Source organism: Crocodylus siamensis, chromosome 15 (assembly GCF_052110815.1).
Source record: "Crocodylus siamensis isolate JL-2025a chromosome 15, ASM5211081v1, whole genome shotgun sequence".
Taxonomy (NCBI): domain Eukaryota; kingdom Metazoa; phylum Chordata; order Crocodylia; family Crocodylidae; genus Crocodylus; species Crocodylus siamensis.
Genome location: NC_143409.1, coordinates 39,552,551 through 39,578,701, shown reverse-complemented (window position 1 = coordinate 39,578,701; position 26,151 = coordinate 39,552,551). Strand labels below are relative to the sequence as shown.

General features: G+C 47.0%; 1 protein-coding gene across 2 annotated transcripts in view; it reads left to right on the top strand.

Moving 5' to 3' along the window:
- The first annotated feature begins 905 nt into the window (after positions 1-905).
- The window catches only part of ZNF592 (zinc finger protein 592), a 73,212-nt gene continuing 47,966 nt past the window's right edge, over positions 906-26,151 (top strand). Inside the window, exons 1-2 of one of the 2 annotated variants that reach the window (XM_090028687.1) lie at positions 906-1,039; positions 8,428-10,778. In XM_090028687.1, the coding sequence (XP_089884813.1) occupies positions 8,436-10,778 (2,343 nt within the window). In that variant the 5' untranslated portion in view covers positions 906-1,039; positions 8,428-8,435. Of the gene's footprint in view, positions 1,040-1,087; positions 1,313-8,427; positions 10,779-26,151 lie in introns of those variants that run through there. The other variant, XM_090028688.1, reaches the window with a different exon arrangement.

The window sequence follows — 26,151 nt, the reverse complement described above, 5'->3', positions numbered from 1 at the left end:
AGGTAGGGGAACTGAATGAGCCTAGGGACAGAATTGGATGGATTTTGTCCTTAACTGGGAACTATTTGCATTGGAAAGGGAACTAAGTTTAGACACGTCTGTAAAGATAATCTTGGAATCTTAGATGTAGCCCTTCACCAGAACAGGCCGATCTCTACAGACGCTGCTGACTAACCAGGGGAGCTGGTTAGTCTTCCAACAAAGCTCAGCCATCATTGCCTCAGGGGCTGTGTTTTTCTAGGAAGACAAAAAGGCGGTTTGTTGTGTTAACCTCAAGTCAGGCAGAAGGGAGGCCGGGCGGTGCCTTGCAGAGGGTGATCCTCAACCGGGTGCCACGCACCCTGGAGGGCCCGGGCGTCCCCTTAGCAGTGCTGCGGGCTGCAGCCCCGTGTTGGCGCGCACGGTTGAGGAGACAACCCCAGAGCTTTCAAATAGGGATTCATGGTCTTCCAGCATCCTGCCCTGAGCTCTTTGCAATGACGAATTGCTCCTATTATTTTTCTGTAGACAGAAAAAAAACAAGTGACAGCTGCGGGCTGGCGTTTTCCGAGGGGGCCAGGCTGTGACCGCGCTGACGGGCACCAGTGCGGACCAGGGCTGTCAAACTCACCCGCCGCCGCCGCGGGGCCGGGTGAGTGGCGCGGCGCGGCGCTGCCCCCCGGGCCAGCCCAGGCTCGCGGCCCGGCCCAGGCTGTGGGTCGGGGCCGGGGCCAGCGCGGCGGGCAGCCGGGTGCGGGCGAAGACGGGCCCGGCACGCAGGCGGGTGGGGGCCGCCCCGCAGCAGGCGCCGCGCGTGGCCCGTGGCCTGGGCAGGCCGGGGCGCGGGCTGCGGCGCGTGGCGGGTCCTGCTCCGGGGCGGCGGGCGGGAGCGCGGGGCCGGGCCGGGAGCGGCTGAGGCGGCTGAGCCCAGGCCCGGCCCCGCCCCGCCCCCGGCGCCGCCCGCCGCCGCCGCCGCCATGTTGCGGCCGTCGCTGCCCGGCGCTGGGTGAGGCCTGCGCAGGGCCCGGGCGGCGCGGCCCGCGGAGCAGCTGCCTCGCCGGTAAGTGCCGCTCGCCCCCCCCGGGCGCACGGACACGCGGGGCCGCGTCCGCCGCCCCGGGCTCGCAGGCAGCTCCCCGCGCCCTGCCGACGGGCTGCGATGCACGGGCGGGGACAGGCCGCCAGCACGGCGTATTCCCGGCAGGGCAGGGCGGCAGGGGGCTGAGCAGCCTGCGCCCCCCGTCCCGCGAGCGAGGGGGCCGGGCGCTGTCACGGCGGGGCTGTGGCCCCGGAGCTGTCAGCGCGGCTGTCGCCCCGGGGACCTGCAGGGCAGGTAGGCGCCAGGAGGCGAAGCGGCCCTGGTAGGGCGGGCAGAGCTGGGAGGAGGTGGCGCGGGCGGCATCGAGCGACGGGGGCACGAAACGTTGCCCCAGCTGCCCCGTCCCGGCAGAGAGGAGGGTGGACGGGTGGGCCTTTCGCAGGGAAAGGGGGTCTCACCGAGCGGGGGGAGAGGGGTGCGTCAGGCCCGCGCGCAAAGAGCTCGGAAAGGTTCGAGGGACGCATGCTGAAGTTCAACAAGCACGAGGGTGAAATCAGCTGCGGTTTGCGAGCGGCAAGGGGAGTCAAATGTTGGAGCCGCCCCTGACTTGCCAAGTCTTGAAGGGGGTTACATAGTTTTCCAAAGGACTTTCATCCACTTTTGAGGTGTAGGCCTGCATATGCAGGGCCGTAGACTACATGATCATACCTGCCTTGACCTTTGAAACTAGCTGTGTAGGTGGGTCAGGGGGCAGGGTCTGCTCCTTACCCAGGGGAACCGCAGCACAGAGCACTGCTGTGACTGGCTTGGAGGTATGCAGCAGGCGGCTGGCAGAGTAAGAGGTGCCTGGACTTCCACACCTCTGTGCAGTCTGCCAGAGCAGGGCTGTCCAAGTGCCCTGGCTGGATTTACAAAGTTTATGACCAGGCCCCTTTCGTGCTAAGCTCTAGAAATTAAATTGGCACGGACTTGCCCTCCCTGTTCTTCCATTGCGTGCACCGCTGGTACTTTAGTGCTTGTTAACACGTTGAAGTCTGAAGGTTGTGTCTCTTTTGGAGCCTCTAATTTGACCCTGCCTCAGCTAGCTGGCTTTCTTGCCCCTTTAACCTGCCCAAATCCACTCCCTCGTGATACTCCCTAGAGTAGATGAATGCCTCCCTCCACAAACACGGCTTTATCTTCTACTGCCAGTTGGCATACGCTCCTTCAGTCCGTGCTCCTGACCTCCCAGCCTCTGAAAGTATTTCATTGGCAAACAATCCTTGTCTGCCTCCCTTTTCCACCCACATCCCCTCCAAAAAAAAAGGCAACCAAAACCCCCAAAAAACGCTGGCTAGAGAACTGCCATACAGAGTTGCTGTTGGTCAATATTTTTCCATCGTATATGAACTGGAGGGGTCTTTTTGTTCAGACTTCTCAGTGTTTCCAGGGCTTGGTATAGTTGTGTTTTCATGTGTAATAATATTAGGTGGCAGCCTTGAAGTTTCTCTCTGTGGCAGCTCATCTGTGTTGCTCTGAAGTCTACAGGAGCCATTGCAAGTTTTGGAAGCCTACAGGAAAAAATGGTCTCTGCAAGGCGTGCAGGTAGGGCATTGATCCAGCAGTAGTTCTTCAGCAACTCGAAGTTCCTTGGAGCTGAGATGGAGCAAAAGGGTCCTGTGAAACTTGCAGCCCTGGTGGCTCTCCGCTCTTTGGACTGTAGTGCTCTAGAGAGTTTGAGCCACGTATGGTCCCCAGTGCTTTCTTGTACAATACCCTCCCTTTCTTGGTTCATGAAATGGGCTGATTTTGTTGCGTTGTAAGTAGCTGATGCCTACTGGCTCATCTGATGACTTGTGCATTTTGTTTAATTTTATGTGTGTGTGTGTTTGTTTAAGGGGTACTTTTACTGGGTTTTTGGTTGTAGCAATGTTGGTCTAAGGACATGGGCAGGCCAGGTTCTTTGAGTAGATGTGATCTCTTTTATTAGACCAACTGAGTAGTTGGAAAAAAGTTCTTAGCAAGCTTTCAGGGGTACTTAAAAAAATGTATCTGGTCCCTAGTTGTTTTTTTTTTACGCTAAGTTCAGTGGTTAGGACTTGCATTATATGAATGGCAAGATTACTTTTTCATTTTTTGCTTGCAAACTGGCATATACAGAAAGTAGTGATGGAATCCATCACCATCAGCAATCCCTCAGTGGCCTCTACCATGGCTCACTGGTGGATCTTGAGGTGACTTAAGAGTCCAATTGCTCGGCCACAGATCTGTCAGCAGAAGTTGCAAGTCTTTCTGCAGGTGAGAGTAGGCTGTTGGCTGGGATTTCTCTCCTTTTTCTTCCTTTGCTCTCTCCTCTCTGCTTCTGAGGGGAAAATGCTTCACCTCGAAGTGGTCTGCCGCTTGGTTGAAATTGCAGTGCCATAGATGAAGTCTATCTAACACAGGGCTGTCCAACTTGCAGCTTGTGGGCTGCATGTGGCCTGCAAGGGGTTAACATGTGGCCTCTGGGTTCCCACCCAGCTATCACTCTCCTTGCTCTGGCTGCAGCAGCAGCAGCTGGAGCTCTCCCTCCTCTGGCTTCTGTTGCATGTCCTGGCCCTAGGGGATGTGGTGACAAAGTGTGGTGTGGTGCGGTGTGACAAAGTGTGGTATGGTGCAGTGTGGCACAGCCCACAGTGCTGGGGCAGCTGAGGGCCTGGAGCACCTGTGCAGAAGGAATCCCCCTAACTGGGCAGCTGAAGTTGAGGTGGGGCACCACCATGTGTGGTGCACCAGGGGATGCCTCTCTGCCCATGTGCACACACCATGGTCCCCACTGGTGTGGTCTATGAGGCGTGCAGCCCCCAGCTCTTGATAAGTTGGACAGCCTTGACTTAGCACACTGAGTTAAAACTATTTTCTGTTCAGTGTTTAAGAACACAAAGAAATGTTTGTCACTTAACCAAAATTTTAAATAGATGTCGTCATTTTAAAATCTCTTCAGTTGGCAAGGTGTTTGCTAGGTTTTACCAGGTTCTCAGAGCCCAATTCTTTTTTGCTCTGAGAAAATGTAACCTTATATGAGACCCAAGCTTATTAAGAATTACTGCAGTCTTGGTAAAGGAGAGACATGTCTTCTCTTTGTACTCATACAGAGTAAGAATTAGGCTGCTGTTGGACTTAAAGATGCACACACACTTTCCTGCAAAACACTAGATTTCTTCTCTCAAAGCTTTTCTCGCTGCAGCCCTGTAGGACCAGATTTTAAAAGTATTGGATGCCTAAATCTGCAAATAGGTACTAGAGAGGTGTGGAATTTTTCAAAAGCTCTTTAGGTGCTTTAGAAAATGGCTTTAGGTAACATTGTGCTTTATTTACTGTGTATAGAGACTTGGGCATTTATGCTGTATGGACTGAAACATCTTTGTTGCATGATGACTTATCTGGCAGAAATTTCTGGAGATGAAGGATGCCTTATCCTCATGCCCAACTGGTACAGGCTTCTCCATCCCCAAGTAATGGGGAAGTCTTGGGTCCATGTTCCTCACCCGTTGCTGTTGTCCACATGGTATTTGAAACTCATCATGGAGTGGCAGTGATCTTGAGCATATGGAATAGTTGAGCTTCCAGGGCCTGGTTTGAACAGAGCACTGTACTGGTTTAACTAAGGGCCTGTTTTTAATCCTGGTGCAAACCACTTTCCGGACACTTTCATTTTTGTTTTGCTGAAGTCAGTTAGAACAGGCCTAATCTAAAACCAAAATGAGCAATTTGTAAACCAAAGTATCCACAATGACTTGTGCCCTGGCTATAGTTAACTTTTGCTTAGAGACAGACAGGTCCTATATTTTGTATGTTTTCTTGAGGATCATCTGGTTAGGAAGTGTGGAGTGGGGACTGTGGGGGGGAGGAATTGTGGTATTAAGGTGACACTTGTTACTGATGTATCACTCTGCTGGCATGTTGTATCCCTTTCCTTGATGCTAGTCTATTTACATTGTAAATTTTCTGGGGCAGTGACTGCTTCTCTGTGGCAGTACGAAGTCCAGAAGATCCCATTTTGATTAGATTTTAACTATTATCACCATAAACATGATTAATCAGAACGGACTAAATTTAGCCCTAAGAAGTGGTAGCTTGAAGTGAAAGGAGTGCCAAGACGAGTCAGTACATCCCATTTTTTGGGGGTGATGAAATGGAGTGTCTGGTTGTCAGTTCACTTAACTTGTCCCCTCTTACCAGCCGTCTGGAAAGGAAGGGGTTTTTATGTGCAAGTTTTGACTGTTAAAATATTGAGTGCTGGCTCCTATGACAAAGTTGCAGTCACTGGTGATGAAAAAACTTCTTTGTTTAAATTAAAACAAACAACAACCGGTCCCTGCCAAACAACCTCCATATAAGTGTTGTGGTTTTCCATATACATCCAATTCTGGAGTCACACAAACTTGCTTATTGTAAGTGAGAGGTATTTGGAAAAACGTGACAATTTTTTTTTTTTAATATCAAAATAAGTTGTAATATTTTAAAATATTTTCATGAATATATTTACAGCTAAAAGGAAAACAAAATCTAAATGGTTATCATAGTAAACACAAATGTTCACACCAAGTGGTTTTTTTTTTTACCTCCTGTGTTTATTGGAGAGGAAAATTGGGTGAAAATCATAATCAAAAGCTTGGGTATAACTGCAGCATGAAGCAGAAGCCAGTGCCTGCATAATCCTGACTTCCCTTGCAGAACGATGATATATCCCAGGAACTGGTCAGAAGTATTTGATTTTTGATTCTGACTTTATCATGATCCCTTCTAGATGTGCTCAGGCAAATCTCTCATTTCGTAATTAAGGACTACAGGATGGGTCCCCTGTTTAAAATAAACCCTGCTTGGCTGGTAGAGGTGCTGAACAACATACTAAAATATTTACTAAAGACTTGTATTATTTAAGTTGCTCTGGGCAGGGCACCAGGGAGCTCATTTTTCAGTGCAGTTTCTTATGGGTTAGTTGATGGTTTCTGTTTTTTTCCCGTCCCCCCCCAGGTGGATTTAAATACTCCAGGTTTGGCTACACTGTAACCTTTTCAGGCAATGTTTCTGTCAGTTAGATCTCACACTAGTTTCTTTTCTTGAACTAGCCTGGTGGCAGTGTGCATCTGTGATCTGGGAGGGAAGTTTGTATTGGGAAGAATATGCTGTTTGACTCATGACAGATGTGCTCCCTGAGTCTGAGCCTGGCCTTGTGACTTTGGAACTGCAGTGTTTGTACTGACCTCTCTCCTTCTGAAGTTGGAGGTTGGTGGCATTGCTGCAGCTGCCCAGTAGGACAGGGATTCAGCTGGCCCTGCCTGAATCTAGGGGAGCACCTAGGAAAGAAGGGCTGCCCTCTTTCTCTTCCTCCTCCTCACAGCTACCAGAGCAGTGCAAGAAAGGAGAGAAGCTGAACCAACAACCAGTCCCAGCTTCCCAGGTTTCTGCCCCTGTCAGCCTAACAGCTCTCCATGTGCCTAGTGAGTAGCCAGAGCACAGTGTAGTCTAGTCAGTCATTCCTGATGCACCCTGAAGATGTAGGACCCAGCCTCATCTCTTCTGAGGACTTCTTTACAATGGGAAACAGCACCTGCAGCTGGGTTCTGCTGGCTGCACAGTGTAAAGCAGGGGTGGGCCCAGGGGCCACAAGGCATTTTGATGAGCTATTGTGGGCAAGGTCAGCATCTGGTCTCCCCCCCCACCCCCTGTGCAACAACTCACTGAAACTCCCTATGTGAGGTGGGGCTGCAGGTGGGTGGGGAGCAATGTTTGGGAGCAGGATGGGTGATCCACTCCTGCCAAACCCCTGCCTGGTGGTGGGGTGTGTGTGTGCAGGGTGCTGCCTAGGTGCTATGTCTTGGGAGCCAGCTGGGGCTGAGGTGAGGGAGGGGGCGGTGGGCGTGTGCAGCAGAGCTCACGTGGGCAGTAAGGTCCTTGGTGCTCTGTATGGGGCTGAGCCCTGCTGGCTCCAGCCTGCATCTGCCGGCCCCACCCTGGCCAGTGTTCACAGCTTGCTGGCTGGGCTACTCCTGGTGTTGTAGCTCCTCTTGCCTCCAGCAGTGGATTGTCCTCCTGCTCCTGGCCCTGCTGTGCCACTTTGGCTGGGGCAGCTTCAGCCAGGTGGCTCCTGCCCCGGTGTGCAGGCTGCTGGCTGCCTTCTTCTTGCTCTGCCTGCCCCCAAGTGACTGATCATTGTGCCCGGTGGGCAGAGTGGGAGAAAGGTGGCCAAGAGGTGGAACCAGAACCTAGTGGACTGGATCAGGAGCCACCTAGCTGCAACTCCCTTCCCCACTTGACCCAGCATGGCACGGTGTAGCGTGGCACAGTGTAGCATGTCACAGCAAGGGCAGAAGCAGGAGCAGGCTGCTTGTGGGCTAAGATCAAGTGTAGTCCACTGCACTGGTCTGTTACCTGAAATGAGATGGATTTAAATGGCATTGTGTAGTGGAGGGTGCACCACTGTCCAATGCATTGTGGATAGGATGCCCTATGAGAGTCTTGTAATTAGTTTTCCCACTGGCCAGCTTCCAGGGGGAGGATCTTGGCTACACACCTACTTTACGGAAATGGGGGACTCCTCCCTAGCTTGCTCCTGTGGCCTTTGATTAAGGACAAGTGAGATTCAGGAGCATTCAAACCCTAAGCCTCCAGGCTTGGGCCTGCACGTAGGATGCCCGCCAATGGATTTGGGAGTATCTAAAGCCCCAGGCTGAAAAGTCTAGGGTGGAGGATACTTGCCAGTTGTAGTGCCATATACGGTGTTTGAACGATTGATTTTTTTTGCTCAGTACAAAGGTTTCAGAACTGATTTGGCTAATTTGACCTGGAATATGCACACTTTTCCAACAAAAAAAAGCTGGCAGGCCAGATTCTGCAGGCTGTATTTTGTCCACCCTTGGTATAAAGGGTGCAGAGCAGTGGACCTGTCTTATAGGACTGACTGTGTGTTCATGACCTTTTAGGAGTAACTTCCCGGGTCATTGAGGAAGGAAGGCCAGCTAGGGTACCGAGCCCCAAGGTCTGGAATAGCCTGTCATCGGAGGTGGTTTAAATGCCTACATTGAACACCTTCAAGAGAAAATTGGATGCTTATCTTGCTGGCATCCTGTGACCCCAGCTGACTTCCTGCCCTTTGGGCAGGGGGCTGGGGTTGATGATCTTCCGTGGTCCCTTCTAGCCGTAATGTCTATGAAATCTATGAAAAACCTCTGAGTTTGTTTTCTGCAACTAACCTAAGAAATTTCTGAACATTTAATTACATAATTAAAGTTACAGCATGCTGAAAGTTCCTGTCCTGCCCTCCATGTACTGGCCAGAACCCTATCTTTTATTTTCCTTTTGAGGTCATCCAATATTTTATCCAAGTAAAGGTTTTTCAATGTGGAAAAAATAAGAAATATGATAACATGTTTTGCGTTTAATTTTAGATTTCATCATGGGGGACATGAAAACCCCGGACTTTGATGACCTTTTGGCTGCTTTTGACATCCCAGACCCAACTAGCCTTGATGCCAAGGAGACCATTCAGTCAACTGGTGAGGACAATGAAAATCACCTGAAGCCATCTGGAATATGTATAGATGAAAATGTGTCCTTGTCCCACTCGGTGCCAGCTCCTGATGCGCCTGTTGTGAGTGTTATTGTGAAGAACACAAGTCGTCAGGAGTCCTTTGAAGCAGAAAAGGAGGGGAATCACCTTGGACCCGGTCTGTTACACAATGGATTCCGTGCATCTGATTTGCCCTCAGAGCCTCACAATTTAGTGCACCATTATGGGAAATTTGATTCGGCCTTTATCAATGGTGATAGCTCAAGAAACTACCCAGAAAAACTGGACCAGTCAAAGTCAGAGCCTTTACCAACATTCAGTCAGTTCAGCCCTATCTCTAGTCCAGAACCGGAGGACTCATTCAAAGAGAACAATATTAGCGATAAACCAAAACATGCCCAAACTCTATATTTCTCAGCACCTCAAATGTATATTCCAACTGGGGCTTCTGCTTTAGATCATTTTCGGACGTTACCAGAGCCAGAGTTAAGTATGTTTGATCAATATTGCAAAAAGGAACAAAAGATGGAAATTCACTGCCACCAGGAAAGTCGGCTGGATATGAACAGAAGAGAGCAGGAGAAAACAACAGAGAAGTTCGTAGAGTCCAGTAAAGATCTGGTGGATACCAACAGCTTCCTTGGAGAAGGTTTGACATTTGGAAATCTCCACAACAATAACTTGGGGGAAAGCAAAGTGTCTATACCTGACGTGAACATCTCTTCCTCAGTCCCACCTCGCCAGCGTCTAAAGCCAACCCACTCAAAGTTGTCCTCTTGTGTTGCTGCATTAGTAGCTCTGCAGGCCAAAAAAGTTGCATGTATCCCAAAAGACGATCAAGCAAGTCTTACAAAAGAACCTTCTGGTTCTTTTAAAGATGGTATTAAGGGCAGTCCCAAAATGCCCAAGTCACCAAAGAGTCCAAGAAGCCCCCTTGAGGTGGTGAGAAAGACCAACAAGCAGCCTGAAAGTCCTCGGAGTGTGTGCAGTGATAGCAGTGGAAAAGGCTCTCCTTCCATGGCAGCTGGCTCTCCGCCAGCCATTCCCAAAGTTAGGATAAAGACTATTAAGACATCCTCTGGTGAAATTAAAAGAACTGTTACTCGGATTTTGCCAGAAAGTGATGATCTTGGCAAATCTTCTGAAGAATCACCTGCAGAAAGCTTAGCTACTGAAGAATTTATTAAATGCTTTCCTTCGCCTGATACCAGTGCTGTTATAGAAAATGAGGCAAACAAGACTTCCACAAAAAATGGAGCTGCTGTGACTATTCAAGTGTCAAATGTAGCAAGCCCCCTGGTTGATGGCATGAAAGTAGATATTGCCGCAAACAGCGCATCCACTGCATCTTTGTCTCCGGTGTCCAACTGTAGCAGTGGTGCCATAAAAATAGGTGCTGTCAGTCAGCAGCCCGGTAAGAGGCAACAGCAACAGCAGGGCATTGCAATACAGCCATCTAACTCGACCACTTCCAGCCTTCTTCCCAAGGCAATACATTTGGCAAATCTCAATTTAGTCCCACACAGCGTTGCTGCTTCCGTTGCAGCAAAATCATCTGTGCAAAGACGAAACCAGCCTCAGCTAACGCAAATGACAGTGCCACTGGTTCATCAGGTAAAGAAAGCTGCTCCTGTAATCGTGGAGGCATTTAATAAAGTACTACATAGTGCCAATCCTGTGCCAATATATACTCCAAACCTCAGCCCACCATCTGACAGCAGTATTCATTTACCTACATCTGGGTATTGTTGCCTAGAATGTGGGGATTCATTTGCCTTAGAGAAAAGCCTAACTCAACATTATAGTAGGCGAAGTGTCCACATTGAAGTAATGTGCACTCAGTGTTCGACAGTGCTGCTCTTCTTTAATAAGTGTAGTTTGCTTAAACATGCAAGAGATCACAAGAGTAAAGGGTTTATCATGCAGTGTTCTCAGCTGTTAATGAAACCAATTTCCATAGACCAAATGTTTTCACCCTCTCCTACAAGCTCTTCGGTGTGTTTGGCTCCTCAGACTTTGCACTTGTCATCATCTTCATGTAAATCCAGTGCTACACTGGGAAGTGGTACGGGAACATCTACCAACGTTCAACCAGCCATGCCTCTCTATACGGACCCGTTGCGGCTAATCCGTCAGGGACTGAAGTGTCTTGAATGTAACAAGCAGGCACCAGATTATGTTGCTCTAGCAGCACATTACCAGAGAACTTCAGAAGATAATGAGGGACTGGTAAGTAATTTCTTTGACATATTGGTTATGTGTTTATGCATTAAAGGAATTACCCTTTGAAAAATAAATTAAGCATCAAGGTAGGAAGTGAATTATTTATGTTCTTGTTATTGTATTGGAGCCAGATTTAGCAGTGATGGTGGAGAGCGAACTAGGAAGCAACTTGCATTAAAATGTTGGGCTGCAAGCACCAAAGCACTGTAGCACTAGGGACAGAGGGTGGTGATCTCTCTGGGCACATCTACACATTCGTTAATGGGCTGTAATTACAGCACATTAAGTTTAGTTAGTACCTGTAATTACAAGTACTAACTTAACGTGCCTTAATCAGTGCTGCTGCACATTAGCACCAGTGCACGCTTTTTTGTGATGGTAATGCACAGTAGACAGATTGTACTGTGCATAATAGCGCGTTAATGCGGGTTTTGCTTGCCATGCTAATGTGCAGTAGAATTGGTTTATTGCGCCTTTAGCTTCTCATGTAGATGCACCCTCTATGTGCCTTTGAGGAGCTTGCGCTTAAGCATCATAGTCCTTAGTTTTGATTTTGTCAGTACAAGAAACACTGAGCGATTAGCCCTTACTGCTGCTTTGCAGAGAGAAGAGGCTCGGGGTAGGCAGAGGAGTGTTGGACTTGCACGGATTCTCAGTTTGTAAAGGAGGAATTCCTGAGAGCTGGAGATCAGTAGTTGCTCAGAAAGAAGTATGCCAGAACTGTGTCAGTGAACAGCAGAAGGGCGGCTGTTTAATTAAAGAGGGTTTTAAAGTTAAAGTCTGTTGAGGGAGTCATGTGACCATGTTTAACTTAAGCTTTTCATAAGGTTTTGAAATAGGTTTCATTTGTGTAGCACTTTGAACTCTGAGGCCTGGGTTATATAGTTGGCCTGGTGAGGCATCAATGAAAGAAGAGAGGTCAAAAGGCCAGAAATGCAGCATCCTGAAGTATTGTGGCAGGCTCTTTTTTGCCCCGCTTGTAATCGGGCCCAGACCTGCCAGAGGCTTCTGGTGGGATATTAAAGCAGGAGCCTGGCATGTTGGTGCACACAGTCTGCTCCTTAGCAAAGGACTCAAGTAAAAGGCTTCTCACCCAGTTGAAGAAACTGCTGCTGTCTCCACAGTGCTCTGGCCCACTTCTGCATGATAACTGATCTCTAGCTCTGAGGAATTTGTTCCTTTGAAAGCAGAGACTCTGCAATCCTAAAACTCCTTGGCCTGCCCTACCCACAGAAACCAAAGAGGGGGCATTCCATTGTTGCACAGCAAGACCGCCCCTCAGACTTTTTGAGGGGATGGTCTGTCATATAACATCCTTATCAAATATTCTTAAACAACCAGTAGTCAAACAGCAGGCAATTTAAAGAAGGCAAAGCTTTCCATATATTTTTAGCTACTAATAGGATGTATCTGAATTGTAAATGCTGGGAGACCCCAGGTGTAATTCTCTTAATTGGATCCATAAATCAGGACTTCAGGCTGTCATGGCGTGGTCTGGTCTGTCTCTGCCCTAGACAAGACAGCTGTTTGTTCCAGATCAGACCATTTTTCCTTAGTTTTTCATCTAACAATACTCCAGATAGGAAAACTATTGGGAGCGCTACTCTGGAATTTTAAACTTTATCTGACCCACTTTATTTGCTGTAGTATTTCTCCTTGTTAGAGCTGTACCACAAGCAAGGAATGGATTACCTGATCCACTGGTCTTAGATTAGTCAGAGATTTTAAGAGCAAAAGGGATTGTTTTAGTTGTTTATCCTGGCTTCCTGTAGGACCCTGGGCAAAGAACTAAACTTTGCCATAGACGCATCCCTTTTGTTTGAGAAATAGCGCATCTTTAAGAAAGATGCCTGGTCTTGATTTAAAAGCCTTACGTGTGAGAGCATCCACAAACAACTTGCTCCTGGCTTCTACCAGCTATTATCAGAAATATCATTTCTATGTTCGGTGCCAGTAGCTCATCTTCATGTCACCTCATAGCTTTTTTTCTGAGGTAAACTGAATAGATTGAGCAACTTAAGCCTCTCATGGTATATCATGTTCTTCAGCATTCTTGTACCTCTTTCCTGAACCTTTTTCCAATTTTTCAACTTTTTCTTTTTGAAGCATGGGCACTGCAACTGGATGCAGTATTTTAGTAATGGTCTTACTAATGCTAGCTTCCTAGTCCTATCTGATAGTTCCATGGTATAACCTGAAAGTTCGCTCATGTTCATTTTCTCAACTACAGCATTGTATTGGGAACTCATGTTCAGTTGGTTCTCTGCTGTTTTACCCCAAATCCTTTTCAGTCTCTGCATTCCAGGAGACCGTATAAGCACTCCTTTAAAGATAAAGTTGCATCTACGCACCCAATGAAGGTTTGGTGGCCTTAGCAGCTGGCCCTTGAATGCATATTTTAAGTTACTTTTAATACACTGTGTAGCTAGAGCTGCTTCTTCGGTAATGACACCTCGTGATGGCTTTACTCAATTAAAATGATGAAACTGTCACTAAGTGGGGGAAAATTCCTGTTTACGGAAGAAAGAACATTCATGGAAGCCAGGAGAAATCTATAGAGCTTGCTGAAAGTGGATAAGAATTTACTGACAAAAAGATTTTGTTAACCTGCAGTTAAGATTGTCCTGTAGTATCTTGTGCCTTCTACTAATGTCAAGTTCAGCAAAACCCAGTGTTCTGAAGATCAGGAAATGGGGAGTTAAGGTGACAACCCCAAGTAGCCCTGTGAAAAGCCAAAGCCAGAGCATGTGCACTGAGGTTGTGTTGGGATACTGCTTACAGAGGAGACTGGTAAGTTGGACTGATTGTGTAACTCATATTTCTAGAACACTAAAGTGTGACATTGTTTTGGTGGAATCAACATTCTGAAAGTGCTCAAGATATTAAGGAAGAATCAAAATCCAATAAGCTGTACTGGATTTTAAAAAAGCTTCTTTGTCAGTGAATGTCCTAGGTTCTTTGATGAAAAGAAATGATATTGGTAGGAGTTAGAGGTCACACAGGTATGCTCGTACCAATATGATTATACCATAGTTGTTATGTGTGTGAGATGTTTCTGGGGCCAGATAAAGGCTTTTTATCATAGGATCACAAAGCAGTTTGCCAAGGAAGGAAGTAGTATTATCCCCTTTTGTAGAAATGAAGGATGCTGAAGCATGGAGAAGTAAAATGAATTCTTCCACCATTACCCAGGAGGCCAGTGGTATGGCTGTGAATATGGCCCAGGTTTTCAGACTCCCAGGCTAGGCTGTATAAGTGCTGTGTGACTGCTTGCGTCCTCTCTCTGTACTGCTTGGTTATGGTGGAAAGGGGATAGTGACCATGCTTCCAACTGTTTGAAATATGTGGTTGCTAACAGCCCAGGAGCAACATCTCAGACAGGCCTAAGCTCCAACACCTTTGGTGGGTTTTTTTATACAATAATGTTCAACACATGAACGAAGACTAATATGTCTGTCTTCTCCATCCCTCTCCTCCACAATATAAGTCTCTGCCCACCCACCACCATTTGAAAGGTACCCTCCACTCCTGTCCCATTTAGCCATTAGCACTTTAGAAGGTAGATGTATGTGAAAACATTCACAGAGCCTGTGAATTTCAAGAAATGCAGTAGCTGACCTCTTTGAGGCATCTGTGTCTTGGGAACCTCTTGCCTAGAAAACCCAAAATGAGAATCCCTGAACTTTTACTTGTGACCCCGTGAAGCTCAGTACATTTCAAGACAATCCAAATAAGCATGTGGATTTGAGAGTCCTTGGAAGAATAGCTTTGAACCAGAAAAGTCCTCTCAACTCTGTCTGTACCGGAACTGGATCTTTGCTCTAATGTTGTCCAAAATTAATCTTTGCTCATTACTTTGCTATATCTAGATGCCCTTCACAGGCTAAAACTGGAGAAGAAATTTTTTTAGGGAGTATGGATGAAGATTAGAGGGAAGGAGCTGTATACCTTTTCCTGTAGTATAGGCGGAGTAGAGAAATGTAAAGTGGCCTGTTCATCTTGGTGTAACGTTCTCAGCTAGATGAATATGGCTTGGAGCATTATCTTCAAAGCTTATAAACTGCCTCGGGCATCTTGGTGCATATTCTAATCCTCTATTCCCAGTGCTTGAAAGCTTGAGGTATGCATCCAGCATGCCCATTCTTAAAGACTTCTTACCCCAGTCTTAGCACTATGTTTTTGGTATATGCTTTCTACATATCTGCTTTCAGCTCCATACTTAGGTCAGGGCTTCCCTTGATCCTAGCTCTCAATGTTGGTAGGAACAAAGAGACGCTTACAAAGAAAGCCCCCTCACCATGTCCCCCACACATGGCTGGAGACGGACAAAGTCTTTGTTCCATGCAGCATCACAGGGAGGGTGGCAGGACCCTCTCTGGTCTCAGCACATACCCAGGAGAGGAAAGTGCAGGACTGATAAGTGCCCATATCCTTATTCCACCCAACTCAGCATATTGCCCGTGTCCATGTCACCCCCTTCCAACATTATTTACCCTTGACTGTAGTCCTCTTTAATCTCCCTCCCTTTACTCCCTTCCCTTGGTACAGCCTTAAACCCCGCTCTAGGTTCCCTCCAACTCATCTTTGCTCCTGTTAAGCATTCAGACATACAATTTATTTTCTTTTTTAAAATTCAACATCTCCTGAATTTTTTGGGTGACACTAAGGTGGATAGTTAGCAGACACTTAAGAGAACAGGATTAGGATTCAAAGTGAACTCAATATATTGGAGAAATGGTTTGAAAAAAATTGGATGAAATTCAATAAGGACAAGTGCAAACTGCTGTGCTTAGGAAAGAGCAATCAAATACTTGAATACAAAATGGGAACAACTGGCTAGCCTGCAGTGTCCTAGAAAACTACAGGCTAGAGTGGACTGCAAGCTGAATCTGAGGCAACAGTGGAATATTCCTGCAAAAAAAAGATCTAATTGCCTACTGGGTTGTACAAACAGTAGGGCTAGAGAGAAACTGTAGGAAGAGTCTTCTGCTCTGTCCAGCAATGGTAGAGCCTTAGGTGGTACACTGTGGGCACCTAACTTCAAGAAAGACGTGAACCAAGTGGAGCACCTAGAAGAAAGCAACTAAAATGATACGAAGTCTAGAAAATATAGAAGAAAGCTTGGAAGCACTGGGCTTATTTAGCATAGAGAAGAAAAGACTGAAGGCCAACTTGATACCTCTTCAGTTACTGTAAAGAGGTTGGTGATGATAACCAGCTGATTTTCGTATTAAAAATCGAACAAGAAATCCTGGGCTCAAACTGAAGCAAGGAAAATATAGGTTGGATATCAGGGAGAACTTTCTAACCATGAGGGTGGTTAACATGTTACCTAGGGAGCTTCTGAAACCTCTGTCCTGGGAAGTCTTTAAGTGCAGTTTAGATGAAGATGAAGTACCTTGAGCAGTGTTGTAGACTAAATAACTTATGACAACTCTTCCAGCTGTATTATTATATGACTAGCCAGTGGCCTGTCATGAATGATGGAGCATTTCAGGGAGAGCTTACCTGCCCCCCACCACACACCCTTTGGGGTTGGCCGTGTAAACAAGAGGTGGGCAATTATTTTGGGCGGAGGGCCACTTACCAAGTTTTGGCAAGTTGTCAAAGGCTGTATGGGTAGCTCCACCCCTTGGCAGGTACCCCTCTACCATCTTGTGACTGGATGTCCCACCCCCTAACACCTGATCTTTGCCACCAAAAGTCCCTCCCCTTGCCCCCAGAAGTACTCCTTTCAGCAAGGGGTTGTGCCATCTTGGACCCAGAAAAATACCAAATTATATTTTAAAAACGAAACATCTACAGCATTCATTAATCTGATTTCAAAAAATATTGTTGTCCTGATTTACATGCGTTTGTGTAGTGTACATGGAGGGAATTGTGCAATAGCTTAAAATGAAGTCTTAGTTTTGTATATTGTGGGGGGTGGGTATAGGTTTGTGGGGGGTGTGGGTGTGTGGGTATGTGGGGTGAGGCAGCATGTGGGTATGGGTGGGTATGTGACTTGTGGGGACCTGTGTGTGGGGGGAGGGTGCCTGGGCTGTGTAAGGGGGTGTGGATGTGGGGGTCAGTGTATGGCAGTGCAAGGGGAGTATGGGTGCATGTGTATGGTGGGGTGTGCATCCTATGAAAACACCCACACCCACCCACTCAGCCCCTGGGTCCACGACCAACCCCCCCCCCCCCAACTCTGCCCCTGGCTGCACATACAACACACACTGTACTTTGGTTACATTTACCACCGTTCCTCCCCTCCTCTCTCCCCCAATAAAGAAAGGACTGATTGTAGTAAAGTGCCTACAATGTCATTTTTAGATTTCTTCCAGAGATGGGTTCTGATCTTAGAATGTCTGGAATGTAGGTTTGGTTCAGTAACCAAAACTCATCACTATGAGATGTGCAGGGTATTTGAAAATTATTTGATTAATAATCTTCTTGGATACTTCGCCTGTACGTGCACAGTGTGGCTTCATGTACTTCCAAAGCTTAACTCTTATTGGATACCTTGTTCAACATACTTACTAGCTTCTTCGAGGAGCTTCTGTGCACTAGTTGGAGTAAATGTCAAGTGACTGAGACCTTTTGGGGCTTTATCAGAGCCATGGCTTGACTAGGTAGAATTTGCCAGTCAAGATAAAAAATTATTTTAAATTTTGCGATCCCTTAGGTCAAGTGACCCCAGATTTGGATCACTAACTATACCTTGCCCTTTCATGAAACATGCCATATTTCAGGGTAATTTGAGTAGCCTGTCAGAGGACACAGCACTTAAAGGATGATTCTTCTAAACAGAAATGGCTCCTCAACCTTACCTGGAAGGGCGCTGATTCTCCTGTGTAAGTTAGTGCCCTCACCTCCTTTAGTACTAAATACAGATTTGCTCACTGCACCTTTGCTTTCTTGCAGTAACCATTTTGGTTGCATTATCTTTTTTGCCTGTCACGTGAATATTTGGAGGTGGGGGGAATCTCAACAATAAGGTTAAGTTTGTTTATGCTGGAAGGTCTAATAGACGATTCCTGTTTTTGTTGAAAATCCTGTATTACAGTGGTGGCCCATCTTTTTAGCAAGCCTTGCTCCCTACCTCATCTGCTACATGCCAAATTCAGTGGTTGCCTGTGCCACTTGGTGGCATGCATGCCATTGCTTAGCCATTCCTGCATTAATATCATCTTAAAAGAGGCAGGAAACTTGTCCCATTTGGACACTTCTTGGGGTCAGGTGTCATCTTCTATAGGCTTGTGGATTGATGACTTGAAGAGTTCTGCTTTCAGGAGAGAGAATAAAGTTCTTCATCCCACAATACTGAAACAAATGGCCCATGAAATTGCAAATCTGATAGGAAGGATTTATTAACAAAATCTATTAAGTTGGTTACAGTCCTGCATGACTGGAGAAGACCTAACATGCTGTATATTTTTAAGAAAGGCACAGAAATGGTCCGTAGTGTTACAGATCTTTTTGTCTGACCTCCATAGTGTGCAAAGTTTTAGAACAAGTTTTGAAGGAAAGGACGATTAAAGACATGGGGTTAAAAGGAAAACGGGACAAACTGCACCATGTTTTTAGCAAAGCTAAATCAATCCAGATTCACCTAATGTTTTTCAGTGCCTGAATTTTTGTGTTGGGGGTACACAGTAGATCTGATCTGTCTGCAGTTTGGGAAAGTATGTGGCGTTACATAATAATTGTAAATTAAACTGGAGAAATTAGTAGAGGAATTATACAGTGAGAAAGAAAGGGAGATGACAGTGGATTGTACTGAAAGGGTCATACAGGCTGCAGGAACGTTGCTCGTGAAATGCCTCAAATATTGGTCTTATGACTAATCTTCGGCTCTTGTACAGGAAGAACTCGTTGACCCTGAGGACTGGAGTAATAGAAATAGGATGAAATTCAATACTATAAAATGCATTGTTATGCACTGAAGATCTAATAACAAGAATTCCTGCTATACAATGGGAGCTCATCAGTTGGAAATGAGGAGGAAGAAACTGGACTCTTTTACTTGATCGCAAAATCACTAGAGGCCACTAAAATGATGTAGTCCATAAAAAGGCAAATGTATCTGAAGAGGTCGTTCCAATAAAGACAGAGACACATTGGTGCCTTTGTACTTAACACTTGTGAGACTTTCACTGGACTATGGTACACAGTCTTGATCACCCATATTTAAGGAGGAAAAAATCAGACTGGAACAGGTACAGAGGAGTGTTCCTTGGATGCTCAGGGGAATAGAAAGCCTGTTTCATGAGAGAAGGCCAGAAGAGCTTGGTGTGTTTGGCTTAGCAAAATGAAGTACAGCAGGCAGTGAAGAGGCTGGAAGCTGCTGCACTGAGGTCTGTGGAGCCTCAGCCCAGCATGTTGCTAGTGGCAGGTACATGTGCACCTCCAGGCAGATGGTGGGGGAACTGTGAGGGCCCCGATCCTTGTTATGCCAGTGCAGCCTTGGCCCCTTCCGTGCTGTCCACCCCAAAGCACGTGTGCCAAGCAAAATGCCTTTGTGTGCCATGCTGGCATATCTGCTGTGGGTTGCTGGCCCCTGCGTTAGAAAATAACAAGACTGAACTTCAGCAAAAACTCAGGAGTGACCATTGGAATTGGCTCCTGTCCCTTACCCAACCAAGACAGTTGGTACTTTCTGAGGTCTGTTACAAAAGGAGCTTTTTCTCCAGTTCATTGAAATAAGGGGAGAAAGGGCTGTTAAACTGAAAATCTGTTGGAGGAGCAAAACTTGAGTCAGTGCTTGCAGCACTTTCTGTGAGTAGAGAAAGGGAAAGGAGTGGGCAGATCTATGTCCTCAGGTCAGAGGAGAGCAATAGGATGAGGGAGGAGATGAATAGAGGGAGGTGATGGGTGGGGAGAAATGAGCTGTGTAGAGGAAGTTTGAATGGTCTGCCTGACAAAAAAGGAAGGGAATCAGGAGATGCAGTAGAGGGGAATGGCAGGAGGTCATGCCAGGTTCTTCTTTTGAAGAAATAGGGAAGATTTTGCATGAGTGGGATGTTACCAGATGTGGGCTTGGATGCAAGAGCCAGTGAGGTTGCAGAAATAGCAACACTGATGAAGAATATATCAAAGCTGAAGAAGAATCTTATACAGTTGCAGCAGTTTCCTCAGAGACCTACAGAGAAACAGAAGCAAAGTGGAAGCTCAGAATTAATCTATGTTGGAAGACTGCAGTATGGACCGACAAAAACATGTAGGATGGAAAAGAGTGAGAGTGAGTGGAAGGATCTCCAGAGAGGAATATACTGAGAGTGGCACAAAGACATGGGCATAAATGGACTGGAAGTCAGGAAGGGGCAGACACTGAGCAAAACTAAAGAGGATAGGTTGGGGATTGGAGCAGGAAGGTGAAAATTGAGAAGTCAGAGAAGAAAATAGTTTCGTGAAGGTGGTCGAGTGGCCATTTCTTCTAGAGAGAGAGTTGTCTTGGGTGTCCAGGTGAGAAGGGCTGAGTTCAATAGGCAGTTAATGGGGAGGGGAATTGGAGCAGACATGGGAGAAGTTAACATCAGTGATGAAGGTAGGGGGTTCTGTTGGAATGATGATGTTACAGCTCCAGAAACCAGAAAGTTAAGGCTGCTAAAGCATTTTGAACGGTGCAGTATCAATGCCTCGATTTAGGCACACCTAACATTCTATATTGGAGCCCCACTTTGAATTTCCTTTAACTGTCAAACCTCAAATGTTAACTCAAGCAGCTAACTCCGGACTTTTCTGGATTTTTAATGGTGGCAAGACTTCATAGATTTCATAGACATTAGGGCTGGAAGAGACCTCTGAAGATCATTGAGTCCAGCCCCCCGCCCCAGGGTCAGGAAGTCAGCTGGGGTCACAGGATCCCATTAAGATCAATGTCCAATTGACTCTTAAAGGAATCCAGAGTAGGTGCTTGCCCCACCTCTGGCGGCAGTCTTTCCCAGGGCTTGGGGGCTTGGACTGTAAAGAAGTTCTTCCTTATGTCCAGCCTGAAACGGTCTTGGAAAAGTTTGTGACCATTTGACCTTGTTATCCCATGGGGTGCTCTGGTGAACAGATGTTCCCCCAGATCCTGATGTACGCCCCTTATATACTTATAGGCAGCCACCAGGTCCCCCCTGAGCCTGTGCTTTTCCAGGCTGAAGAGTCCCATAGCTCTCAGCCTCTCATCATAAGGTCTGTTTTCCTGCCCTCTGATCATGCACATGGCTCTCCTTTGGAGTCTCTCAAGCTTCTCCACATCCTTTTTAAATGTAGAGCCCAGAATTGGATACAGTACTCCAGCTGCAGCCTCACTAAGGCCGAGTACAGCAGGAGGATGACTTCCTGGGATTTGCTAGAGAAGCATCTCTGGATGCAAGCCAGAGTTTTGCTCGCTTTGCTGGCTGCAAGATCACATTGGTGGCTCATATTCATCTTGTGGTCAATCATGACTCCCAAATCCCTTTCGGCTGTAGTGCCAGCAAGCATAGCACTGCCAAGCCTATTAGCATGCTGCAGGTTTTTCTTCCTAAGGTGGAGTACCTTGCATTTTTCAGAGTTGAAGGCCATTTTTTCAGAGTTTTCGTCTGCCCACCTTCCAAGCCTGTCAAGGTCAGCCTGGATCACCATCCTGTACTCGGGTGTGGATGCTTTACCCCAAAGTTTGATGTCATCAGTGAACTTGATCAGTCTGCTCCTAACACCAATGAATGTCTGCATCATTAATGAAGATATTGAAAAGGATGGGCCCAAGGACGGAGCCTTGAGGGGGGACCCTGCTGGTCACGGCACACCACAGTGATTGACTTCTGTCAACTACTACTCTCTGGGTCTGACCTTGAAGCCAATTCCCCAGCCAGTGGACTGTGATGTAGCAGAGGCTGCAATTGGCCAGTTTTTCTATAAGACGATTGTGGGATACCAGATTGAAAGCTTTTTTAAAAGTTGAGATATATGGCATCAATCTCTTCTCCCTTGTCCAGGTGTTATGTCACCTGGTCATAGAAGGAGATGAGATTGGTCAGGCAAGATCTACCCACAGCAAACCTGTGCTGGCTGTCCCTCAAGAAGTTGCCTTCAGCCAGTTTGTCAAGAATGGTCTCTGATTTTCTCCAAGATCTTTCCAGGGATTGAGGTCAGGCTGATGGGCCTGTAGTTCCCCAGATCTACTTTCTTCCCTTTCTTGAAGATAGGCATCACATTGGCCTTCTGCCATTCCTCAAGCACTTCGCCTGAGTGCCACAAATTCTCGAAGATCCTTGCCAGTGGCCGAGCTATGATGCTTCCAGCTCCTTAAGTACCCTGGGGTGTAAGCTGTCTCAGCCAGCAGACTTGAAGGTGTCCAACCTCTCAAGGTGTTCCTTCACGTGGTCGACATTGATGTGGGGTAATAGTTCTCCCTTGTCCTGGCCGTCCCATACTGTATTGGACCGGGCCATCCCTTGGGGCTGGTGAAAAACTGACACAAAATACCTGTTGAGCAGGTTGGCTTTTTCCTGGTAGTTGGTTGTCAGTTTCATAGATTTCATAGACATTAGGGCTGGAAGGGACCTCGGGAGATCATCGAGTCCAGCCCCCTGCCCAAAGGGCAGGAAGTCAGCTGGGGTCATAGGATCCCAGCAAGATAAGCATCCAATTTACTCTTGAAGGTGTTCAGTGTAGGCGCTTGAACCACCTCCGCTGGCAGACTGTTCCAGACCTTGGGGGCTCGGACAGTAAAGAAATTCTTCCTTATGTCCAGCCTGAAACGGTCTTGCAGGAGTTTGTGACCGTTCGACCTCGTCATCCCATGGGGTGCTCTGGTGAGCTTGTCAAAGTCAGCTTTTCTGAAGTCGAGGACTTCTGCTTTGCTGACTGACTTGCCAGTTTTACGTCAGATGGTGAAGGTGATCAGCTCATGGTCATTGTCTCCCAGCTTCCCTTCAATTGTTAGCTTGCTGATTAAGTCATCCCCTGTTGCCAGTACCAGGTCGAGCAGCGCTTTGCCTCTCGTTGGTCCATAGTCTTCTTGAGTCAGAGCTCATCCACACACGAGGAAGCTTTGTGACCATTTGGATGTGGCCGAGTGCTCTTCCCATGAGATGTCAGGGTAGTTGAAATCTGCCATGACAACCATGCACTGGTAGCGTGCAGCCTCAGCTAGTTCCCTGGCAAATTCCAGATCAAGCTCTTGATCCTGACTGGGAGGTCTGTAGTAGACCCCCATCATTGTGTCCCCTGTGCCTTGCTCACCATGGATTTTAACCCAGAGAGTCTCTAATCATCCCCTCTGGGTGCCAGTGTCAGCTTGCAGGGATGCGTAGGTTTCCTTGACATAGAAAGCTACCCCCCTGCCCTTTTTGCCCACATGATCCCTCCTGTACAAGGTATAGCCATCTATACCTGTGGCCCAGTCATAGGTGGAGTCCCACCAGGTCTCCGTTATCCCTGCGAGATTGTAATCCTTTTGGTTTAGCAGGAGGGCCAATTTGTACCTGGTGCTAAGCCCCAGAGAGGAGGGGACATTGGTGTGGCGGGCCTTGGGGCCCTTGACCACCTTAGTCCAACCCCATGGCTGGACAATATGGGAGATCCCTGAGTCCTCCCTTGTCCTGGAAGGTGACCTTGGTCTACCCTCTGCCTCCAGGGGGTGAAGGGCCTGGCAGTAGGAGTCTATCTCCTGCTCGCCATCCCTGATGGCACGCAGTCTCTGGACTGCGGCCTGGAGCTGCTCGATCTGACACCCCAGAGACTCCAAGGTGGAGCAAACCCTGTGAGCGGAGGTAGCCATGCTACCGGTCGCAGGAGCCTGGAAACCTGCCAGGCAGCCCCCACAGCTGAGAGCCAGGGGCTCCATCTGCATGGAGCCCAGAACCAGGGGCTCTGTCTGGGTGGAGGCCTCTGAGGTGCCGGGGGGGGTGGGGGAGGCACAGACTCCGAGGGGACCCTTGGGGTGCAGCATGTGCCCATCTGCATCGTGCCATTGAGAGGCTGGCTACTGATAGAACAAGCTTCCCTAGGGCTCACTTGCACGGCCTCGGACCCTCCTGCACAAACTTCCACGCTAACTCACGCGCTGGGCAGACAAGCATGCCTGTTTGCGTGGCCTGTCCATGAGACTCCAGTCACGTGCCTCCCTGGGGGGCTAGGCGAAGTAGGAGCCGGGGCGGGGCGAGACCTTCCTCGGCTCCTCAGCCGCGCCCCTGCAGCTGATCTACACTAGCTCCCCCCTCCACAGGCTCCGCTTATCTCTGGCTGTGCCGGTGGTCGGTGGGGTGCTCCGTGGCTGCTGGGGGTTGCTGGGGGGCCTTCGGGGGCATGGGGACGCGGCGGGCTTTCACATCACTCCCAGGGACTTGCATAACCATAGCTCTCAGTTAATACATTATTGAGCCCCAAACTAAAAAGTTATATTCGCATGCCTTTAAAACAATTTATGTGAACAGAGGGTTACTTTTGAGCAAAGGAAGTTGGAAAGTATTGGGAGAAGTGACATGCTTGAGGTAGAGAGGGAAAAAGGTAGTTGGGTTTGAATGAGAAGTGCTGCGAGGAAGATGGAGGAGCATAGAGATTTGTGTGCAGGGGAGAGCAGTGGAGTTCAAAGGTAAGAAAGGCAGGGAACATGTAGAAGCATAGTAGACAAGGAGCAGGGAACCAGTGATAACAGGGATAGATGCAGGGGTGGACTGGGGACTTTTTTTTTTTAAAGTAAGAATCCCCTCCCTCTTCCTCCATGCTCATTATTTCCTGCTGTGGTCTTTCTGGATTCTTTGCAACAAAAGAATTTCTCTAGTAGCTGGGGTTTTTTTGTTTTTTGTTTTTTGTTTTTTTTACAGAAAGAATGAAAAATGAAGAGTTGGCATTTTCCAAGGGTGTCTTGAATCTGTCAAGGGGTGCCTTGAGTCTAATGAGGTTGAGAACCACTGACAGAAACCTTAACCATTTCTAGGAACAGTTCAGGCTTTTCTCCTTTTTTTCCCCCCCCCAAATATATGAACTGAACCTAGCTAGTGCAGTGATGTCTCCTTATCTAAAGAAGGCCTGAAACAGCTACTCTACAGGGTGCAGATTGCCTCAATTCATCTCATTGAGGCAGTAACTGAAATGTAATGTCAAGTTAAATGTCAACTTCAAGTAATAATTCACTGGTGATCATTTGAACAGAAAATATTCCTTCCATAGACCAAAAAATACGTGAGACTGATTCCTTCCTGGTGACAAGAAGTTCCAACTGTTCTTTGGCTCCTATGTGATGAGGATAAGACTTATCCCCAAGGTGGTGGTGCACTTGTGGTTTTTGGGATCACTTGAAGGTTTTCTTTACTACAAGTGCCATGCATATGAAATCAGACATGGCAGTAACAGATGCTCTTGTAGTACATTTACATTATGAAAGCATCAGACTCTTTCCCCTTTTTTGTTGTTCCACCCCATCACCCCTATTATTTGCTTGTTTCCTACCTTACTATATACATCATGAAAAGCTGCACTAAAAGTTCCTTTTCCATTTCTTCTACAGCTCAGATCCCTCACTTTGTAAATAGTATACACCTGTAACTTCTGTGTAGAAACTATGCTGTCAGAGAGTCAGTAGTGTGATGTGTGGGGTACATTTCAGTAGAACAGTGGTCTTGAAACTTTTTTGATTGCGCACCCCTATCAGTAAAAAATTTTTGAGCACGCACCCCCAATATATGTATATTTATATAAATATACATCTAAATAGAAATTCTAATATTTTCTTTCCACACCCCAATGGATTGTTTTGTGCACCCCACTTTGGAGACCACTGCAGTAGAGGATGAGCCAGTGCCAGGGTCAATGCTAATTTTTAAAATCCTTTTAAAGTTCAGTAGGTCTTTTAAATGTGATGCTGTGTGTTCCTTGGATATGTATATTTCACTGATGTTGGCTTCTTTCCTAATTGTCATAGTAATATTTTTTTGGCCAATTTTTTTTCCCTGGGTTTCAGTTGTGTTAATAAAGGCCACGTTTTATGAGGTTGGAGATGCTATCTGAGGGAGGAAGCTGGCCAGCAGGAATCTTTCGGTGGTAATAATGTGAGAGAAGCAAAGCACTTGGTTTGACTTTTTAATCCAAAGCTCTGTGCAGAACTGGCAGTTAGGAAAAGACATGGTCTTGTTTGTAAGATGACCGAATTTGACAGAGTCATTTTAACACCATTTTGTTTCACTGAAACAGGAAGCCCATGATGCTGTAGGAAGCCCATGATGCTGTTTTTACACAGCCACTTTTCTCAGTACAACTGTGCTTTAACCATGAATTTCCTGATCTGCAAATGCTTTTGCAACCACATGGCCATGGTTTGTGAGCTTTCTTTTTTAAATAATGTCTTTTGACTTTCCTTATACCTCAGTGCGATTTTGTTTGTTTGTTTGTTTGTTTTGTTTCTCTGGGGAAACTAATACATAGA